This window comes from Schistocerca gregaria, chromosome 2, assembly GCF_023897955.1.
Source record: "Schistocerca gregaria isolate iqSchGreg1 chromosome 2, iqSchGreg1.2, whole genome shotgun sequence".
Lineage (NCBI taxonomy): Eukaryota > Metazoa > Arthropoda > Insecta > Orthoptera > Acrididae > Schistocerca > Schistocerca gregaria.
In genome coordinates this window covers 72,814,985-72,835,714 of record NC_064921.1, presented here as the reverse complement: position 1 = coordinate 72,835,714, position 20,730 = coordinate 72,814,985, and the positions used below count along the sequence as shown (strand labels likewise).

The following is a 20,730-nucleotide window of genomic DNA, read 5'->3' as shown; positions in this document are numbered from 1 at the left end:
TTTGGCCATAATTCCTTTACATCCATTTTACTGGAACTAAGTGATATCAGTTTACTGTCTTAGTGAGATGCTAACAACTGCTTATCTACTCTTTCTAGCAGGAATGCTCTTCTAGTCTTCATAACTAGTTTACTAAGTTTTGCGACCATAATTGCTGTAATGACATTATGACCATTAAACCTTGTTTCTGTTCTGATGCTGATAAGGTCTGGCCTATTTTCAGTTACAAGTTTTAATATATTAGCATTGTGAGTGGGCTGCCAAACTAGCATCTCAAGACAGTTTTCAGAAAACATGTTCAAAAGTACTTCGTGTGACTGTCTATCTCTACCTCCTGCAATGAATTCCTAGACATCCCAATCTATACTCAGTGAGTTAAAGTTGCCTCCAAGCATGATCTAAGTATTTACTTACTACTGAACATAGACTTTCTTTGAATGACTCTAGAACTGTCAAAACAAAATTTAGTGGCTGGTAAAAATATCCAACAATTAACTTAGTTTCACCTAGACCTGTTATACATGACAAGATAACTTCTCTGTTACACTCAACTTCGACCTCAATAGAGACAGTATTTTTGTCAATTGCAATCAACACTCCCTCTCCTATGGCCTCTAATCTGTCTTTCTGATATATGTTCCATGACTCACTAAATATCTCAGAGCTTACCACTTCAGGTTTCAGCCAGCTGTTGGTCCTGAGAATAATTTGAGTGTGAGAACTTTCCTGGTGGGCAATAAATTCAGGAACTTTGCCACAAATACTTCAACAATTTACTAATGAAACTTTGACAGTCAAAATGTCTTTATACTGAACGTGGTCTGATTTGCCTTGCTGCATCTCGACTGCTGAGTCTTTATCAGAGTATCTCAAACTATTGCCTAGCCTGAAAAAAACCCTCATGTGCACTCCACAAGTATTCTGCTACCCGAGTAACTGCTTCCTTTTTGTAATGCACCCATGACCTGTCAAGGGGAGTCCTACAAATGCCCAACCAATAATCTGCGGCCAAGACAGTCATAGAATTGACAAATCCTTTTGTTGAGACCCTCCACTCTGCTCCAAACCAAATGACCCTGATGTATTGTGGGCACAATGCTGCAAATTGCAAGTTCTACCTGCACCCCATGCTTGAGGCCAAGAGCTTTCACTGCTTCTGCCAGCTGCCTGTATGAACTGAGGATGGCCTGAGAACCCATGCAAAATGTGTCATTTGTGCCGATGCAAATCGCAGTGTGCAGATGACTGCACCATCCACACCTGATAGCCACAGGCAAAGCCACCTCCAGAGGACCCCCAATAGACATACTGAGCACATATTGGCTTTCTTTCCAGTCCTGAACACTATCTGCCTAAGGGGCTTCATAATGTACCTAACGTTGTAGCTTCTGAGCTTCTGATAACTAGCAACCCCCACTCCCCCTCTCTGTGCGCCTGCTTGGACCTTGCTGAAGGAGCAGCTTCCTGTTCACTCTCAGGTGAATGGGTAAAGCCAGATGGTCAGTCTCCACATTGGCCCTGTGGTTTGAGCGATGTGAATGCATTACCACATGCCTCTCATTCTGCTGTGAGGGCAGATCCACTGTGTCAAGAAAAGTAGGAGGTGCCTCAACAGCAGAGCCTGTGGGCGAAACAAATGACGCTGAAGGTGTCCCATGTGACATGCCAGGTTCTCCAACAGTGTTACACCCCAAGGCAGCAGCCTGAAGGTGACTGATCATTGTCAAAAGTGCATTCAATTGTTCGCAAACTGCTGCCAGCTCCTCCTGTGTCTGAACCCAGCATGCACACATCCTATCCAGCCTAGCAAGACTAGCTGAAGAAGTAAATTTAAAAGCAGGCAGAATTCTATTTTCCTACCCTCCTGACCTGTCACCAATGGACAAAGATGCTTCAATAAGCGTTGTAGGTATGTAACTGTCTTTGTAGGTATGTAACTGTATTATTCTTTCCTCATTTCATTTGTCTTTTACCCTTGCTTCTTTTATATTATTTTTTTCTTCCTTCCTGCCATGGGACATGTTTGTCTCATTTACGTATCTGGCGCCATTCTATTTTTCTCTTATTTTTCTTCTCACATGGCCTCTTCAATTGTTCTTGCTGCTCAGGTTTTTAGATATCATGTATTGCTAATTTTGCTTGCATCTTTCCCTTCTCTGTCTCTCTGCACCTGGTTCACTGGGCCACTTTCTTACTTAATGCTTGAGCAATGTTTTACCTCCCAGTCATTTCTTCCCTCTTGGGGGAACTTCTGATTATGAAAGCTAGAATTTTTTCAGTTTTTTATGTTTATGCTTACCACTGCCTAGCAACTAAAAGCAACATGCAGTACTTGGATATGAATTGCATACTTTAGTCCACCTGTTTAGCTGGGTGGTAACATGCTTGCCTCTTGTGCAAGCAGGCTCGGATTTGATTCCTGGCCAGGTTGGAGATTTTCTCTGCTTGGGGACTGGATGTTGTGTTGTCCTCATCACCAATGTGCAAGTCGCCCACTGTGACGTAGACTGAAATAAGACTTGCACTTGGCAGCTGAACTTCCCCGAATGGGGCCTCCCGACCAATGATGCCGTGCACTCATTTCATTTTTTTGCACAATTTAAGAAGAGAAATCCAAGGAATTGAAAATATAGGTGCAGGAATGGATAATATGTCATCTGGAACACAGTTCTGTGTTGTCAGATCTTTAGAATGAATTCAGCAAATGATTCAGTATTCTGCTTTGTGGATCAGTTGGAAACAATAAACCAGGCTGTGATTCTTCAATTTCTCCCGGCGTATTTTTTGCTCGAACAGTCCACGAGTATACTGCCAGTTCATAGTGTCCAACGGTCACAATATTTTGGTGATCAGACATGTTGCCATCATCAGGTGCACTGACAAACCGAGCTCCTGAGGGCGGGCGGTCGATTTAAATCTCCTTCCCCCGTGGGCCAAGCTCTTAGCCGTCCGCGCTCGCGCGCCAGTGGTTGCGAAGACGTGGGCATCGGAATCTGTCATAGTGTCAATGTGCTTGCTTCATCTGCCCTGGTCACCAGTTTGTACGTCTTGTTGAGAGTCTTCTTAATTACATTCAATGCCAGGTCGCAAGCCTTGCTGAGATTGTAGCCGCAATCTCGGTTGATAAGATCTTCCCTGGTGCAAATTTCGATAGCCTTCCTTATAATACTGTCCCAATATTTAGAGGTCTCAGCCAGGTTCTTGGTATGCTCATAATCCATCTCATGTTTCTCAGACAAACAGTGCTCTGCTACCGCCGACTTATATGGATATTTTCAGACGAGTGTGCCTTTGATGTTCTCGACAATGATCTTCGATGGTGCATACTGTTTGTCCAATATAAGCACTTCCCACATTCACAGGGACTTTGATATATGCTGGCCTTCCTCAAACCGAGGTAATCTTTCACACTTCCCAGTAATGCCCGTGTTTTATTGGGTAGGCAAAAGACGGTTTTAACTCAGTTTTTCTTTAATATATGGCAGATTTTTCCTGATAGTGTGCCATTGTATGGAATAAAGGCAGTGGCTACCTCTTCTTCCGTGACTTCATCCGTCTCCACAGGTTGTGGTGTGGTGGTGAGACGGAGAGCACGTCTAATTTGCCGTTCCGAGTATCCGTTTTTTCCGAACACGGTTTTGAGGTGTTCCAATTCCTTGGGCAGATTCTCTGCATCTGAGATGCTGCATGCCCTGTGTACTAGTGTTTTTAGTATTCCATTACTGTAAGAAGGCTGGTGGCAGCTGTCTCCATGCAGGTGCAGGCCAGTGTGCGTTTTCTTCCTGTACACAGCATGGCTCAGGGTTCCATAAGCTCTTCTCTTGACCATGGCGTCCAGGAATGGTCACAACTGGACAGCAATGTTTGTGGTTTGTCACAGTTTGGCAGTGAGCACTCACAGAAGTAGACAGTTTGTTACTTGTCACCGCCAATAGAATGCTGCACAGTACTTACAGCATACCTGATGGCTGCTTTCAGACATGGCTCCGTCTTTCATTGGGCCATGAAATGCCTTGACTACTGTGACTAGACTGCAGTAAGAGGTGAAAGATGGGCATATGGGACAAGTCTTGCACCTGGATCAACCACAAGGAAATGACCCATGGGGTGCAGGACTGGGGGCAGGATTGGAATATGTGTAGACAAGGATATTCTATAGATTGAGTGGGTGGCAGAACAGAGCTTTGGGTGGAGTGGGTAGGATATCCCACATCTCAGAGTACAATGAGACATATTTGAAGCTCTGATGAATGATGTGATTAAGTTTATCAAGACCAGGGTGATACTGTGTGATCAGAGGAGTGCTGGTCGGTGGCTAGTGGATGGGTTTACTGGTGTCAGAGAAGGAAATGGCATGGGAGATATGTCTGTGAATGAGCTGGATAGGGTGCTGTCTGTCAATAAAGCCTCTAGTAAAGCAGTTGGTGTATCTTTAACAATTCCTACTTAACTGCAGGTGTGGCATCTATGAGTTGTGAGACGATATATCAGGTTCATCAAACAAAGGATGATTAGGGCTCAGTTTCTCATGGATGGTGAGGTCCTTGCTAAAGTAGTACAAGATGGGAGTGTCGAATCATGTATTTTAGTATGGTGGTTTAAATCCTGCTCTGTCCAAATTTGCTTCTTAATGCTGCAACCACTGTGCCACCTTACTCACTTCTTTAAAAAAAATTATGAAGCATTTTAAAGATTGGAATGCTAAAAGATTCTTTGCTATTTCCTGTGTGCTATTTCCTCTGCTGTCTCTTACATTCATAAGTAACCCAAATTATAAATGGTAACATCCTAGATATATAAGTGGCAGCCTTCTCCAAAAATTATTAATTCTTACTGTGACATTACAATAAATTTTCTCAATAATGTGCTTCAGTGGCAAGAACTGCTCCCTCTACAAGCAACCATACAATGGACACAGCATAAAGTGCAATCACTATAGGCTGTATACAGAAAAATCACTGTTCCACTACAAAGTTTTTCAGCTGACTCCAAACATATAAAACTGCTGGATAGATAAAATCCACTGTCCCTTTACAAAGTTTTTAAGCTGCCTCCCAACACATTAAAATTTCCTATTAGCATAATGCAGTTATTGAAAAGACAACTGAAAAATATCTCACTGGCAATTTATTCTACCCACTAGCTGAATTCTTAACATGTTGTGAGTAGTGTTTCTTGAAATTAATGTCATTGTATTACTACCTTTCAGGGAAGATCAGGCTGATGAATACACATCTCTAAAGAAAGAACTTGAGCAGACAGCAAAAAACTGTCGGATATTGTCCTTCAAGTTACGCAAAGCAGAACGAAGAGCTGAGCAGATGGAAGCCGAGAAGCTTGAAGCAGAGCGAAAATGCAGGGAATTGGCAGGTGGACAGATGGGCCTTGATAAAACTGAACAAATCAAGCACATGGAACAAGAACTTGCTGTTGCTAATGAAGTATGATAATATGTGACTTCTAAAGCCTATCATCAGCATAATTATAAATTCGTTCTCTTAATTGACAATATTGCTCTGATGTTCATAAAAATTTCTGGATAACTTGCTGTGTCGGATTCAGATAAAATCTCATGTTTTTGGTGATTTCCTCTATCATCAATATCAGAGGCTATGTCTGTACTATTTGGTTGATACAGCATATATCTTAGTGTTGGTTTACCAAGTTTCATGACAGTTTCTCAGGCCCTCAATTTAGCTCTAATTAACCTCGGAGGCTATGTCTGACAGCTCTTGATGATCGATGATGGAGGTAATACCTTGGTATTTTATCCACATTTGATGTGGCAAGTTTACTGAGGACATTGTATGCAGGGACTCTGTGACAAAAGGCTTCATAGCCATTGTTATGATAGAATAGTAACAAAACCAAAGAAAAGGGCTGCTTCTTTGATTTTACCTCAGCATCACTAATTACTTGTTTCACATATCTCAGTCAAGGTTACTATTTTCAGATTTTACATTAATGACATGTATGTTAGAAGTTGAAGTAATACATGCCACATCTCACCATATATCTTGTCTTTCTCATCACCAGTGTTTTGGGGGAAAGATAACACTTATTGCACGGTGTTCATGTCTTCAAGAAAAACTCAGCTGCAGAGGGCTATGTTAAGACTTTAATTATCCAATTTATAAAACGTTCTCTATCTGAAGTCATAGCTAAGAATTATGTATTACTTCAAAATAAATCCCTCTGCATCTGGTTGCACAATTTAGTCATATCTAAAAATGTTCTAGCAATGTCTAGCAGATACTGCATTAAGTTCCACAAGAGCTGTCATCTTTATGAAGAACATGGAAGTCTCAAAAATGCAACCTCAACATTACTTCACAAGCAGTTCTGTAGTAATGAAAATAAAGAAGCAGCAACAAATGTACTACTTCTTATAAGGTGAAGATAACCATTGCAGATTGTTTTTAGGCCATGAAAAATGAGTGGATTTAAGAATTTTCTAATTAACTATTTCCACAGTAGAATAGTGTAAAAGTCAATGGAGGTTATTTTTGAAAGAGAAAGATGTAGCTGCTGAAGGCAAAATGTAATACGTAGAAAACAAACTGAAACAGTAGGACTCGGCTACATGAAAGACAAATTTAATAATCATACATGTTAAAATTGTCCATGCTAGTCAAACTGAGACAAGAACCAATGAAAGAGGAAATATAACTAAAACATTTTTCTCAAGGGGTAAGGTGGAAAAGCAAGGTATTGAGAAGCTGAAGTGTTGCATTTTGGGGAAAGAAAGAGCAAGTCATCTAGGATCCTAGGTCAAGATAGGCACAAAACACTGCAGATTATAAATAGGGACCCAAGAATGATACTTCACTAGAGAGATTCCAATTTTGGATAATCTAAGTGTTATCAGAAAAGTATGCAATCCACTAGCCAGTACACTTCATTTAAGACTGGAGGCTGGACAAGAAGTGATATGATCTGATTACCTGAGAGAGAATACACTGTGAACCATTTTTTTTACAATTATGAAACTGCAGGGACTAATGTTGCTTCTTATGTTAAGACTTTCAGTTCCTTTGTATCCTGTTTCTTATGAATTTGGATGTGAAATGAGAATATATAAAAGTTGTTTATTTATGCAGTTGACTGTTACATAGTACGAGGTATTCTTTCTCTTGTGATAAATGTGAATAGATATGCAAAATATGCATCATAATTTGCAAACACAAAATTATCTAATATATGCTGTTAAGCAGTGAATTGTATGCTGATGGACTATTTTATCAGAGATAGTTTGAAATAGCTTTTTTTTGTATATAAGTATAAAAAATGTACGAATTTTTAGCTTACTGTTATAGCAAATCATCTGGTGAACACCAATTTCGAAAGATAATGTGAGTAAGAATGTGTTTGCATAATAAAATCCATACAATTCCAAAGATGTATCAGTGCACTCAGTCTCTGGTGCCAACTCAATTGCAAGCAGTTGAATGGCCTCTATAAAATATGAACACATGCTGCATAATGCAACATAGTACTGGACATAGTACTGAGCCAAGCAACCTAGCACCTTAAAACAAAGGACCATGTATGTTTTTCTGTTAACTGAAGTTCAGAAACTAATATAATGCAGACACAATTATCATAGCATCAAATACCCCTAAAGATCAGGCCTGAACTATCTTGTGTGACACTGTTAACCTCAGCAAGTAAATGCTTGGTAGCGGTTACCGAATACTTTGTCTTGTGTGTTGCTCATTGTTTTCCTTTCTTATTTTCAAATGAGGGAAGAGACTAACCCTGGTCCATTGTGGACATTGATTGCATCACCAGAAGGGATCAGTAAACCCCATAATAATGTGTCAGTTCTGCTTTCACAGAACAAGAGTGTAGGCTGCTGTCCTGCAAGAAGGAGGCAAAGCAGTTTCCCCAAACTGCTCCTCTCCCCTCTGGTCATTATAATTCTGATTTGTTTATGCTCACAGCCAACTGTCAGTTTATAGTGTCTTTCCTATAGCTGCCAGAAAATAAAACTTTGTAAAATGTTTTGACCATGCTAAAATTCTTTGAATAATGTGCAGAAACAGTTATTCTGGTTCTACTTCTAAGCTCAGTGCCTTATCACTTCTATCTGTAGCATTGGCAAGGGTGTGTAACATGGCTATGAAAGCCAACAAAAGATGTAAATTATTTTTGTAATTATTTGAAATGGTGCAAAAGAGAAAGAAGAAGCTGCTATTTCTCAACAGAAACAATTAGTTACTGAAATCTTAAATAGAGCCAAAAGAAGAAAGCAAGCAAAGACCATTTTTGAAAAAGCTTTTGAAGTTTTTGTAGAAGTAAACATACTAATCAAAAAGCTCCCCTATTGGCAGGAAGTTAATGTGTGCCTAACCACACACACTTGCACATGCATGTACACACACACACACACACACACACACACACACACACACATGAATTTTGCCAAAAATATATGTGCATTTTACCAAAAATGAAACCACATTTTCAGGTCCTTTTCACAAATACTGCCAACAGTGTCTCCCCATGGGTAACATTTGTAGAGTCCGCAGCTCATGGTCTAGTGGCTAGCGTTGCTACCTCTGGATCACAGGGTCTCAGTCCCAGGTCTCGGTCCCCGATCCCGGGTCCCGGGTCCTGGGTTCAATTCCTGGCCAGGTTGGTGATTTTCTCTGCCTGGGGACTGGGTGTTTGTGTTGTCCTCATCATTTCATCATCATCATTCATGACAGTGGCTTAATTGGACTTTGTTAAAAACTGGGACTTTGTGCGGGCACTGATGACCACGCAGTTGAGTACCCAACAAACCAAATGTCATCATCATCAGACATCTGTAGATATTTTAACCAACACAGGTCACCAATTTTAATTATAAATAGACTTGTACTCTTTCAGAATCAATTTTTGAACACATAAAAGTGAGACTGACTGCAAATTTTGTGAGATATTCTTAATATTTCATGAAATAATAAAAAATTTAAAGAGCAGTCTTTTTAGAGGTGGTGCTGTTGCATACTGATTTTATTTTATATAAAAGCAAATGAACTTCACTTTTGAAAATGGTAGCTCAGATTATTTGTAGATAAATAAAGATATTTGTCAGTTATTTTCATTTAATCTTCACCTATTTAATAGTCTTCAAAAACACAAAAATAAATTAAACTTCTTGCTATTCATTTTGGTGGTGATCAAGAAAAGATCTTTTCAGTCACAATTACTAGAGCAACTTTTCTGTACAAGTTTCCTTACCACTTCAAGAAATTTATGCCTTTATATGCACACTTGCTCAAAGTAAATGAAAATAAGGAAGACAATCACACAGCAGTAGCTGAGTGATGTGTAGTCCATAGCCCCACATAAAGACTTTAATATCTTTTAAGCTATTACTCTTGTCATGGTTTAAGTACACACATAACCACACAAACACTCAAGTGAGCCCGTCTGTGGCTGCAGCAACAACAAGAAGCTGGTGTTTATTGTGGGGGTTAGGACACATAATGCATACATTCCGAAGCAGCTACTGAAACATTAGGGGAAGGGGGGTGATGAAGGAAGGATTGGTTGCAGTAACAAGAATATTATGCAGGTTGAGTGAGTTGAGGATAGAATTTTGGGTATAACATCACTTATCTGTGGGCATGACAAGTGCTGGTCAAAGCCAAGTAGAACTGGGTTTTCAAATACCTGGGTGATACTGTTGGTCAATGACTGCCTCATTGTACCAACGGATTTGTTGCTGTCACATGAAGAAATACTATGAGAAATCTGTTTTAGGACTAAATGATACAAATAGATACGGAAGTTAGCAAAATACACAGTTAACCTGGCCAGAGACTTTACAGACACACAATAACCTGTCCAGTTAGTCCTAAAACAGAAATTAAGCGTTTCCAGACACATGTCCACATAACATATTTTCTTTCTTTGTGTGTGAGGAATGTTTCCTGAAAGTTTGGCCGTACCTTTTTGTAACACCCTGTATAGACAAGCATCAGGACAGCTGGTGAAATCGGTAATTAAATTTCACTTTATAGTGATGTAAGGGTCAAATTTAGTAGTGGTGTCATTCCAGTGAAGCAAGCAATAATTTTATTTGATTGTACATTAGATAACTATACAAGTAAGAAAATCAGATACACTGGCTGATACAGTGTGCATCTCCATGGTGGTTTACCAAATTACATGGCAATTTCTCAGGTTTTCAGTTTTCTTAATTTTTTTAAATTTCTTAATTAGCACCTTATCCACATAATCAAATCTATTACCGTATCTGGGTTAGAAAATTTAGGGCAGTAGAAGTATAATATCTGATCAGCAAGGAAGCTTGAAAGATAAAATCAGGAGAATATTTTTGGGTGGGGCAAACCTAGTTACAAATAATTAAAATATCTTTTTATTGTTATTGTTGTTGTTGTTGTTGTTGTTATGGTGGTGGTGGTGGTCTTCTGTTCAAAGACTGGTTTGTTGAAGCTCTCCATGCTACTCTGTCCTGCACAATCTTCTTCATCTCTGAATAACTACTGCAACCTACATCTTCATGAATCTGGTTACAGTATTCATCTCTTGGTCTCCCTCTACAGTTTTTGCCTCCCCGCCACACACTTCCCTCCAATAACAAATTGGTGATCCCTTGATGACTCAGAATGTGTCCTATCAACTGATACCTTCTTTTAGTCAAGCTGTGCCATAAAATTCATTTCTCCCCAATCCTGTTCATTACTTCCACATTAGTTATACGATCTACCCACCTAATCTTCAACGTTTTTCAGTGACACCACATTTCAAAATGTTATATTCTCTTCTTGTTGAAACTGTTAATGCTTATATACATGACTACATCTCATACAAATATATTTGGGAAGTATGTAATAACTTATATTCAATGACAACAAGAGTCTCTTTTCACAAACACTTTTCTCGCCACTTCCATCTGCATTTTATATGCTCTCTGCTTCAGCCATCAGCAGGTATTTTGCTTCCCAAATTACAAAACATGTCTACTGCTTTAAGTATCTCATTTCCTAATCTAATTCCCACAACATCGCCAGTTGTGGTTGTTGTAGTCTTCAGTCCTGAGACTGGTTTGATGTAACTCTCCATGCTACTCTATCCTGAGCAAGCTCCTTCATCTCCCAGTATTTACTGCAACCTACATCCTTATGAATCTGCTTAGTGTATTCATCTCTTGGTCTCCCTCTACGATTTTTATCCTCCACACTGCCCTCTAATTCTAAATTTGGGATCCCTTGATGCTTCAGAACATACCCTACCAACTGGTCCCTTCTTCTTGTCAAGTTGTGCCACAAACTCCTGTTCTCCCCTATTCTATTCAATACCTCTTCATTAGTTACGTGATCTACCCATCTAATCTTCAGCATTCTTCTGTAGCACTATATTTCAAAATTTTCTATTCTCTTCTTGTCTAAACTATTTATCATCCATGTTTCACTTCCATACATGGATACAATCCATACAACTACTTTCAGAAACGACTTCCTGACACTTAAATCTATACTCGATGTTAACAAATTTCTGTTCTTCAGAAACGCTTTCCTTGCCGTTGCCTGTCTACATTTTATATCCTCTCTACTTCGACCATCATCAGTTATTTTGCTGCCCAAATAGCAAAACTCCTTTACTACTTTAAGTGTCTCATTTCCTAATCTAATTCCCTCAGCATCACCTGACTTAATTTGACTACATTCCATTATCCTCTTGTTGCTTTTGTTGATGTTCATCTTAACTCCTCCTTTCAAGACACTGTCCATTCCGTGCAACTGCTCTTCCAAGTCCTTTGCTGTCTCTGACAGATTTTTAGAAAAAATAAGCTGCTTAATGGAAAGAGGGAAATTAGAGCTAGGTCTTTTAGGAAATAAACAATTATTACCTCATGACATTTCTATGATCTCATGGCTTCTGAACATAGTCAATTACTGATTTCTCTTAAAAGAAAATATATCATGTAAAATTTATGGACCATTTGAATCAGCATAATTCAATTAACTCTCTGAGCAGTAAATGTTAATGAAATATAACCTAACAAATAATTTCAATATTTTATTAATCTACTATCAGAACAACAGAGGAAAAATTTTCTTTGTTTTAGAACTAATATTGTGCCAAATATAGTTATTACAGTCTGTTACATTTCATAGCATGAAGAACTAAATCAAATCAGTCTTCAGATTGAAGACCACAACACCACTACTTTCTAAAAGTGTTGAATTTTAAAGTTTTAATGGAAGCAACTGAAGCTATATCCACAGTATTGATGTCACTGTGCTATTAAGTATGTGCTGGCTTTTCCTTTACCTTTAACCCAAATAAATAAAGACTCATTTACAGATATTTTTCTCTTATTACGAGTATACAAAGACAATGAAGAAGGCGACAAATAAGCAGATTTACCAAAGTCTTTATTTGCAAGTTCTGCCATATGGTAGGTATGATAGGCGATAATGTCTCTATCAACAAAATTTTCAAGTCCAGGAGACATTCTTGCCTATCGTACCTACCATATGGCAGAACTTGCAAATAAAGACTGTGGTAAATCAGCTTATATGTCTACTTCAGCATTGTCTTTGTATACAAATGTTTCCAATATTCTGAATTTTTAATAACAGAAGCATGCAAACAGAGCTTGTTCTTTACAGTATACCCACTTCCCACTTTAGCAGCTTGTTATAGTAAACTACACTTGTCAGAGTCATTTATTCTGTTGTGCTTGAACTATAATCATTAAAATATGTGCTGCTGTACCATAGGAAAAGTATAAAATGTTCATATATATATTTCATAATAAGCTCTCTTGACAATTTTCTTGCTGTGTTGTGTTTTAGGTGGCAATCAGGCTGCAAAAAGAGCTAGATGAAGCTCTACAAAAACTGAAGGCTCAGGAAGAAGTAAAGGAAGACAAGAAACCTACAAAGAAACCTCCCATGCTTGGTTCAATTGGAAAAACATCATCAGGGGAAGTTAGTATAACTCAGATTTCTTCCTACGATTTTGTTAATGTGTGGTAAAATAAAACAGATTGAACTAGCAGACTTAATGCTCTCACTAAAGAATAGTATCTCATTTCTAAGTAAAGAGTAAGTTATGAGATGTTCATTCAGTCTTATGACTTATACCAGAAAATTATGATGTTGCATCTGACTGAAATCACAATTTTAAAGGGAACTTTATCACCATAGATTGATGGTTAAGTTTTTGTGGAACAAGAGCATATTACACTGTTGACAGTTACACACTCACAGATGGCTGCTGTTTTAAGGGGATATATTGTGTACCCATACAAGTTTTGATCTTTCTCCATCCTTCCACTTTAGTACTCATAAGAAAAAGAAAAGTTGGTAGCTTTTACATCCTTTGTGGAACTAGAGTAAAATCTAGATTACACACACACACACACACACACACACACACACACACACACACACACACACACACACACACACTCACCTGTGCCCCTACATAGTACCAGCTGGATTCAGAGTGTTGAGATTACAGTTTGGCATGTGGGCTATGGTCAGGTAGGGGTTGTGTCAGATGAGGTGGGTGGAAGGAGAGAGAGATGGGAGGCAAGAAGAGGGGCTTGGGGTGGGTAGCTAGTGGCTCAGTGGGAGACAGCTGGTTACCTGGCTAGGAATGTGAATTACAGGTGTGTCAGTGACTCAATGCTTCTGCGATTCAGTTATTGCCCTTTAATCCTAAATTATTTACATTCCATGAGACATTTCCTACGTATACTCTTTCAGAACAAACACACAATGACAGACTTACAACTATATGTCAGAAAAATCATTCATACTGATACAGGAGGACAGAGTCAATTTACATATGACAGTTTTGTCGTAAGTGCAGTGTAACACACACAGTCATTGACAAAATGTGTTTGCTTCCAGTTTTTTAGACAGCACTCTTTTGTTACTGTGTATTGACCTGATTCTGTGCTCTTGTGGTACATTTTCTATGTGTGTTTATGTTGATTAAAAATAGATAATGTAGGACTTTCCAGATATACCATTCTTGCTTACTTCTTAAAATCATTTAGCTGCAGTATTGAGTGTGTGTTTATATTTATTTTTGTAATTATGACTATTGTAGTAAATAATAAGTGCTGCATTGAGACAAAGAGGTGTGGATTATGTGTGGCTCTACTGTTTGTGCAATCTTCAAAGAATTTGTTTGTGTTAAACTGATAAAAGGACAACAGTTTTATGTTATATATTTCAGAAACTTTCTCGAGAATCTTTAACCAGAGGGGGTTCTCAAGATGATCCTGCACAGTTACTCCGAGATCTCCAAGATGCAATGGAGAGAGAAGCAGACTTAAGAGAGCAACTTCGTTTTGCTGAGGAAGAGGTAATTGTATATTAATATGTGCTTTATTGTTAGTTTTTATGTTCAGTGATCAACAAAATCAGCTGATGGCTGCTGCATACTAATTTATGCTTGTAGATAATGCAACTTAACAGTGCACTACCTTTTTGGACACAGCTGGGAGGTTTGTGGTGACCTAGGCAACATGTAATAATCTCCACATGATCAGTTTGTCCTCTAGACATCCATTACAAACAGCAGTATATGTTTTGACCTGGTATCTTCTGCAGATGTCAGCTGCCTCTCATTGCTGTGGAGGTATTTGAAGGCTGTGCTGTGTTTGGGGGAGGATTCTCCAACCTGTTGTGTTGTCATATAAACAATATTTCAATGATGGATTTGTCCTTCAAAATGATGATGCATGATAATATTGCGCCCACTTTGTGAACACTTTCTTCCAGCAGGCAGGCCTGTGGTACATGCTGACAAAAGCAAGGTTCAGCACTGTTTGGACCAATTGAAACTTGCAATGTTTTGTCACAGGAACCTTGTGATATGGTGGATGACCTAAGGAGGTCAACTGTTGAAGAGTGTGCTTTTATGGATGGTTTGCCACAGCATAGAATGTTATTAGAGTGCAGACTTTGATCTCATGGATGTCCAGAGAAGTGAACTTTCCAGCAGACTGCCTTGATTTTGACTATTGTTTTGTTTAAATGTTTCCAGAAATTACTGCAAACCAGTTGCAGTCATTTTTGAAAACATGTATTCATCGTAGTTGAAATATTCCAGATCCACAAGGGATAAAAGTTTTTTCCCCCACAGTGTAGTTTTTTTAGCTTCATAAGGCATAATCTGTCATTCCCTATTCCTGCTGAATCAAATCTCACAAATGTTCACAGATATGCAGGTGGTGCAAAACTTACTTCAGCAGTTTATAGTTTGTTCCAATATAAATACATCAATTGTATTTCAATGAAAATAATCAATTTTTGGAAAAAATAAATGAATAGATGAAAAAAATCTGCTCATCAAGCAGTGGCATGAGAAAACATAGATAAAATTTAAGGAACTGTGCAAGCTTTCGGATCCAGTGGCTCCTTCTTCTGGCAGAATTGTTGAAGGGGATGGGAGAGGGACGAAGAAAAAGGACTGGCAATGTTTAGGAAAGTGGTGACTTCAAGCAAGTCATGCAGAATCCTAGATCAGGAGAGACTTACCAGAGAGGATGAGAAGGAAAGACCGATTGCCGTGGACTGCGCTGGATGAGAGGTTATCAGTTGTATTTGTAACTGAATATTATACCTAAACATTCAAAGAATAACCTGTGGGGAAAATGATATTTTTAGTGTGAGTGATCAGGTGATTGTTTCAGTTCAGTTTCACAACTCACATAGTCAAAATATCTTCCCAAGGATGGAAGTGTTATAGAATATTAGCTATTCCTTGGGCAGTACAAAACATCTTAAAGTTTTAAAATCAATAATACAATTTAAAAAGACAGCTAAACAGGAAAAGCATATAATCTGTCTGTACATAAAGGAAACCATGCACCTTAACTAAATACAGATACTTTGATTATTGAGAGGAAAGTAGTCATATTTATTGAGAAAATGTGACTTACTATTTGTAGCAACTGCAGACAATGAACAAAACAAATATGTTGATTACATGACATTCTCGCAGTATAATAATGGCATTTCCTTGATGTTAATTCCATACAGCTGTAATGGAAAATACCTCTTATTAAATCTCTTTGCAAATAGTGGTGATGGTTTATCTCAACAAGGTGCAAGCTTTAAAACTGAGCTTGCATGAGATTCTAGTTTGGACTTGTATGTAATACCTTCCAGTATTGACTTTGACATGTTCCATTGCTATAGCCATTGGTGGACAATTGTTGAAGCTTGGCAAATATAAAATTATTTCCATGCAGGCAGTATGTTCTTTGATAGTAAAGTTACTAACATCATGACAGACATTTATCAGGAAATTTTATGTTTTATTAAAGTTTTGAGCATCAAGATCTCATGTGAAACTTATCTAAATGGCTCTGAGCACTATGGGACTTAACTTCTGAGGTCATCAGTCTTCTAGAACTTAGAACTGCTGAAACCTAACTAACCTAAGGACATCACACACATCCATGCCCGAGGCAGGATTCGAACCTGCGACCGTAGCGGTTGGACGGTTCCAGACTGTAGCGCCTAGAACCGCTCGTCCACCCTGGCCAGCTGAAAATTATCCTTGGAATAAAGCAAAAGGTACATAACTTGATGTTGGAGGCATGTAGACAAATAGGAAAATAGAAAATAAAAGCTTTATGAAGATGAAATACTGCTGACAACCTGACTGGCTGACCAATCTCACATAAATATTTAAAACATCATAATTACATTTTTCTATGAATTTCAAATGGAGGTTGTTGAAAGAAGGGTTGTGGAGCCAGAGGATAAATCCTTGTAATGGAAGTCAAATGCTAATAAATTTTACTTATTTCTGACAGATTAACAGTATCAAAGAACAATGGAAGTAACCCATTAAATGAAATGCATAGGAACACTACATTCATAATTACAAAGAATGTTGTACCTTTATTACAGCATAGTAAAGACTAGCCTTGTTTAGATTGCCTTCTATATTTGACTTCAGTATAGCTGCTTGTCAGTGTTCAGGCAGACCATACCCATATGGAAGATTCGTATAACCACAGAATGCTGAAATAATTCAGGTGTGAAATATAAATAAACAGAATAACTGATGACTGTAAAACAAAATGATCTGATGCATTTGGTACTTGAGATTCATTCTGCAGAAAACACTTTAGGTTTCAATCATAGACAATATCTTAGGTGTCCAGCAAATTAGGCACTTAAGAGCACACGTTGGGAAGCCAAGAGATATTATTAGGAAATCTGACCACAGAACATGCAATGCATACCATGTCCTAGATTTAGAATGAGAGCACTTCAGAATGCTCTCTTACTCCATTGACAAGAATGGAAAGTAGGTTAAAGTTTATGTTCACATTGATGACGAGTTCATCAGATACAGCACATGTTTATTTATTTATTCATCATGTTCTGTAGTTCCCATGAAGAAGGAGACCCATCAGGGATGTGGAATGAGTCATGGTGTACATTAAGGCTTCCCATGCTTGGATTGACTCAAAAGGAATGAAACAGATTTAAGCTCAGACATATACGTGGTACTCTGTCATTACACACCAAGAGGAAATGAAGTAAATTCTCGGTACACCAGTATATCCAGATAAACATACACTGTAAACTATTTTCAGCAGTCAAGGAGTTGCAACAAACAGATTGGAAATTCACTGCCTATTTGTAGGTTAAAACCATTGTGTTTACACTTTGTGGCTCCTCTGTCATTTTCCCGTCATTTTCCTTGTCTGTTTGCACATGATAATGTAATTTTACAGAACGATATGGGTTGCTGCTAGTCATTCAAAAGAATGCTCCTGATATGATTTACATTTTCCTGTATTTTTCCTCCCACTGACATTTGTATCTATACATATATTTCCAAATAATAGATGTACAGTAGAACTTTTTCCACTTCACACTACGCTTTTTCTGTAAATTGCCTCCTGCTGTAGCCTGGGAGCTTATAGGTTTATAAAATAGGACGTTGTCTTTTTCTTTTTTCTCAGTCTTCTGACTGGTTTTATGCAGCTCCTACACCAACCCCTTAATCTCAAAGTAACATGTGCATCTTATGTCCTCAATTATTTGCTAGATGTGTTCCATTCTTCCCACACAGTTTTTACTCTCTATAGTTCCCTCTAGCAGTGTGGAGGCTATTCCCTTACACCTTAAAAAATGTACTGTCATTGTGCCCCTTCTTCTTTTCAGTGTTCTCCATATGCTGCTTTCTTTGCAAATTCTGTGGAAAGCCTCCTTATTCCTTATCTTAAAGAGTCTACATGATTTTCAGCATTCTTTTGTAGCAATACATCTTGAACATTTCGATTGTCTTCTGTTCTGATTTTATCAATGTCAACGATTTGCTGCCATGCAGTGCTGTGATGCAAAAGTACATTCTCAGAAATTTCTTCCTCAAATTGAGGTCTGTATTTGATACTAGTAGATTTCGCTTGGCTAGGCAGGAATGCCCTATTTGAATGTGTAGTAGATTTCTCTTGGCTAGGAATGCCCTCTTTGCCTGTGCTAGTCTGCTTTTTATGTCCTCCTCCTTCATATGTCATGGGTTATTTTGCTTCCAAAGTAGCAGAATTCCTTAACTTTGTGTACTTCATAAAAACAAGTTTTGATTTTTTGTTTCTCACTATTTTCTTCTACTACTTCTCATTACATTTGTCTTTTTCCAGTTTATTCTCAATCCGTAGTCTGTACTTATTGGACTGTTCACTCCATTCAACAGATCCTGTAATTCCTCTTAGCTTTTACTGAGGATAGCAAAGTCACCAGCTAATCTTATCACTATGTCCTTTCACCCTGAATTTTAGTCCCACTGATGAACCTTTCTTTTTCATCAGTACACACTTCCGGGCTAAATTGCCGTGGGCGATCTGTAGAACTCCTTCTCCCTGACGTTTCGTTCTCAGCTACGGATAACATCTTGCGAGGTGAGTCGACGACTCAACTGACGAAAACAGCAGGACCATCCAGCAGAGCATGTGCAGCGATGGACTTAACTGGAATACGGTTCTTCTTGTCTCCAGCTGTTGTAGCAAATTCGATGTTCTCGATGGTCTTGTAGACTGTTTGTTTAGAACGGCAGTGATATCTTCTGTAAGGCATCTTGGCAGCGTTCAATGCAGTTGCCTGTGCAGCAGCAGCAGCGTGACTTAGCCGCTGCGCGGCGATCGCTCGCTTATATACATGTCTGAACACGCGTGACGACTCACCTCGGAAGATGTTCTCCGTAGTTGAGAACGAAATGTCAGGGAGAAGGAGTTCTACAGATTAACCACGGCAATTTAGCCCGGAAGTGTTTACTGATGAAGACGCCGGCCGTGAAAGCCTACATGGGATGAACCTTTTTTTATTTCCATCATTGCTTCTTCAATGTAAATGTTGAAGAGTAAGGGTGAAAGACTGCATCCCTGCCTTACGGCTTTTTTAATCCTTGAGAGCATGTCCGTTTTTTATTGCATGAGCAAGTGCTCAGCATACTACTCATACATATGCAAGCAACAGCCGTCTTTATGCTACCAAGGTAAACATGTGTGGGCAACTTCACAGTTTAATTTTAGTTTAGTTAAACAACAATAAAACAAACTTACATTAAATGAGCTGAATCACTCTTTAACCACGCAGTAATAAAACCATCTTTCATTATATTAATATGTTATCGCGTAGAAGTTTTATCCCGCAGTAATGTCCCACTTGAAGCATTACACGGAATCCCCTACATCATCCATATTGACCTCAATTTCTTCTTCTGCAAGTCACCAGACAAGTTCTCCCCTCATACAGGCCTTAAGTGTAATACATTTTAAATCTTACCAACATTGTTTTTAATTTCACAGAAGGTTGTTTTGAGTTTTATAAGTGCTGAGTCAGTCTTTCTGAGATCATTTTATTTTTATTTTTCAATGTATTTGCATTTTTTCTGCATTCATTTCATTTTGGCTGCCCTGCACTTCTTATTTCCTTCATCCCTAAGTGATTTACATTGTTGTATTCCTGCCTTTTCCTTGACATTTTTGTACTACCATCTTTTGCTGTTCAATTGAAGTATTTCTTCTGTTATCCAGGGTTCCTTTGGCGTTACCTTTCTATTATCTGTGACTGACTGTCCAATATCTGTAATTGCCCTTTTTAAAGTTTCCATTCCTCTTCTACCCAGTTTAGAGATGTCCATCCTCTTCAACTAAACTGCTTGCCATGATATACTTTATTACAGTATCCACATCCTTAATGTATTTCTAATGCATCACATCATTCATCAGTATTTCAGTTTCCCACTTCCTTCCACACTGATTCTTCTGTATGATTCTCTTAAACTTTCAAAATAAAACAATATGGAGCTGTGTTTGAGAAAGTGACAAAAATTAGATTGTGTGGCAATACAGATACCAAGTCAATGGTAACTGCTTGGTAACATATTGTGAACCATTTACTGGTATGTTTTTGTGCAGTCACATCATCTGTGGAGTTGTAATTAAATAGTTGCTGTTTATCTTCTATCAATTGCTTAAGAATCCCTTGTTTATGTTGATTTTTTCAAAGTAAATAGTTACCTACACCAGTAACAACACAGGCCTGGATAGAACATACTGCTACTTCACATCTGACTTTGCAATGAACACTGTAAAATGACATGTAGCTAAAAAGAGTTTCCTTCTTGTGTCTAGATAATTGGATAACTTGTAGAAAGGTAGCTAGTGAGCTGTTTCAATTGGTAGCTAACAAGGTATGTTTGAATTGGTAGGAATTCTCAGTT

The 20,730-nt window shown here is 38.4% G+C and overlaps 1 protein-coding gene across 9 annotated transcripts in view; it reads left to right on the top strand.

The window, feature by feature from the left end:
• Positions 1-20,730, top strand: part of LOC126336343 (trichohyalin) — a 415,368-nt gene that overhangs the window by 208,596 nt on the left and 186,042 nt on the right. For all 9 annotated transcript variants that reach the window (XM_049999914.1, XM_049999913.1, XM_049999908.1 and 6 more), the window contains 3 exons: positions 5,210-5,441; positions 12,819-12,953; positions 14,215-14,343. In XM_049999914.1, the coding sequence (XP_049855871.1) occupies positions 5,210-5,441; positions 12,819-12,953; positions 14,215-14,343 (496 nt within the window). The remainder of the gene's footprint in view (positions 1-5,209; positions 5,442-12,818; positions 12,954-14,214; positions 14,344-20,730) is intronic.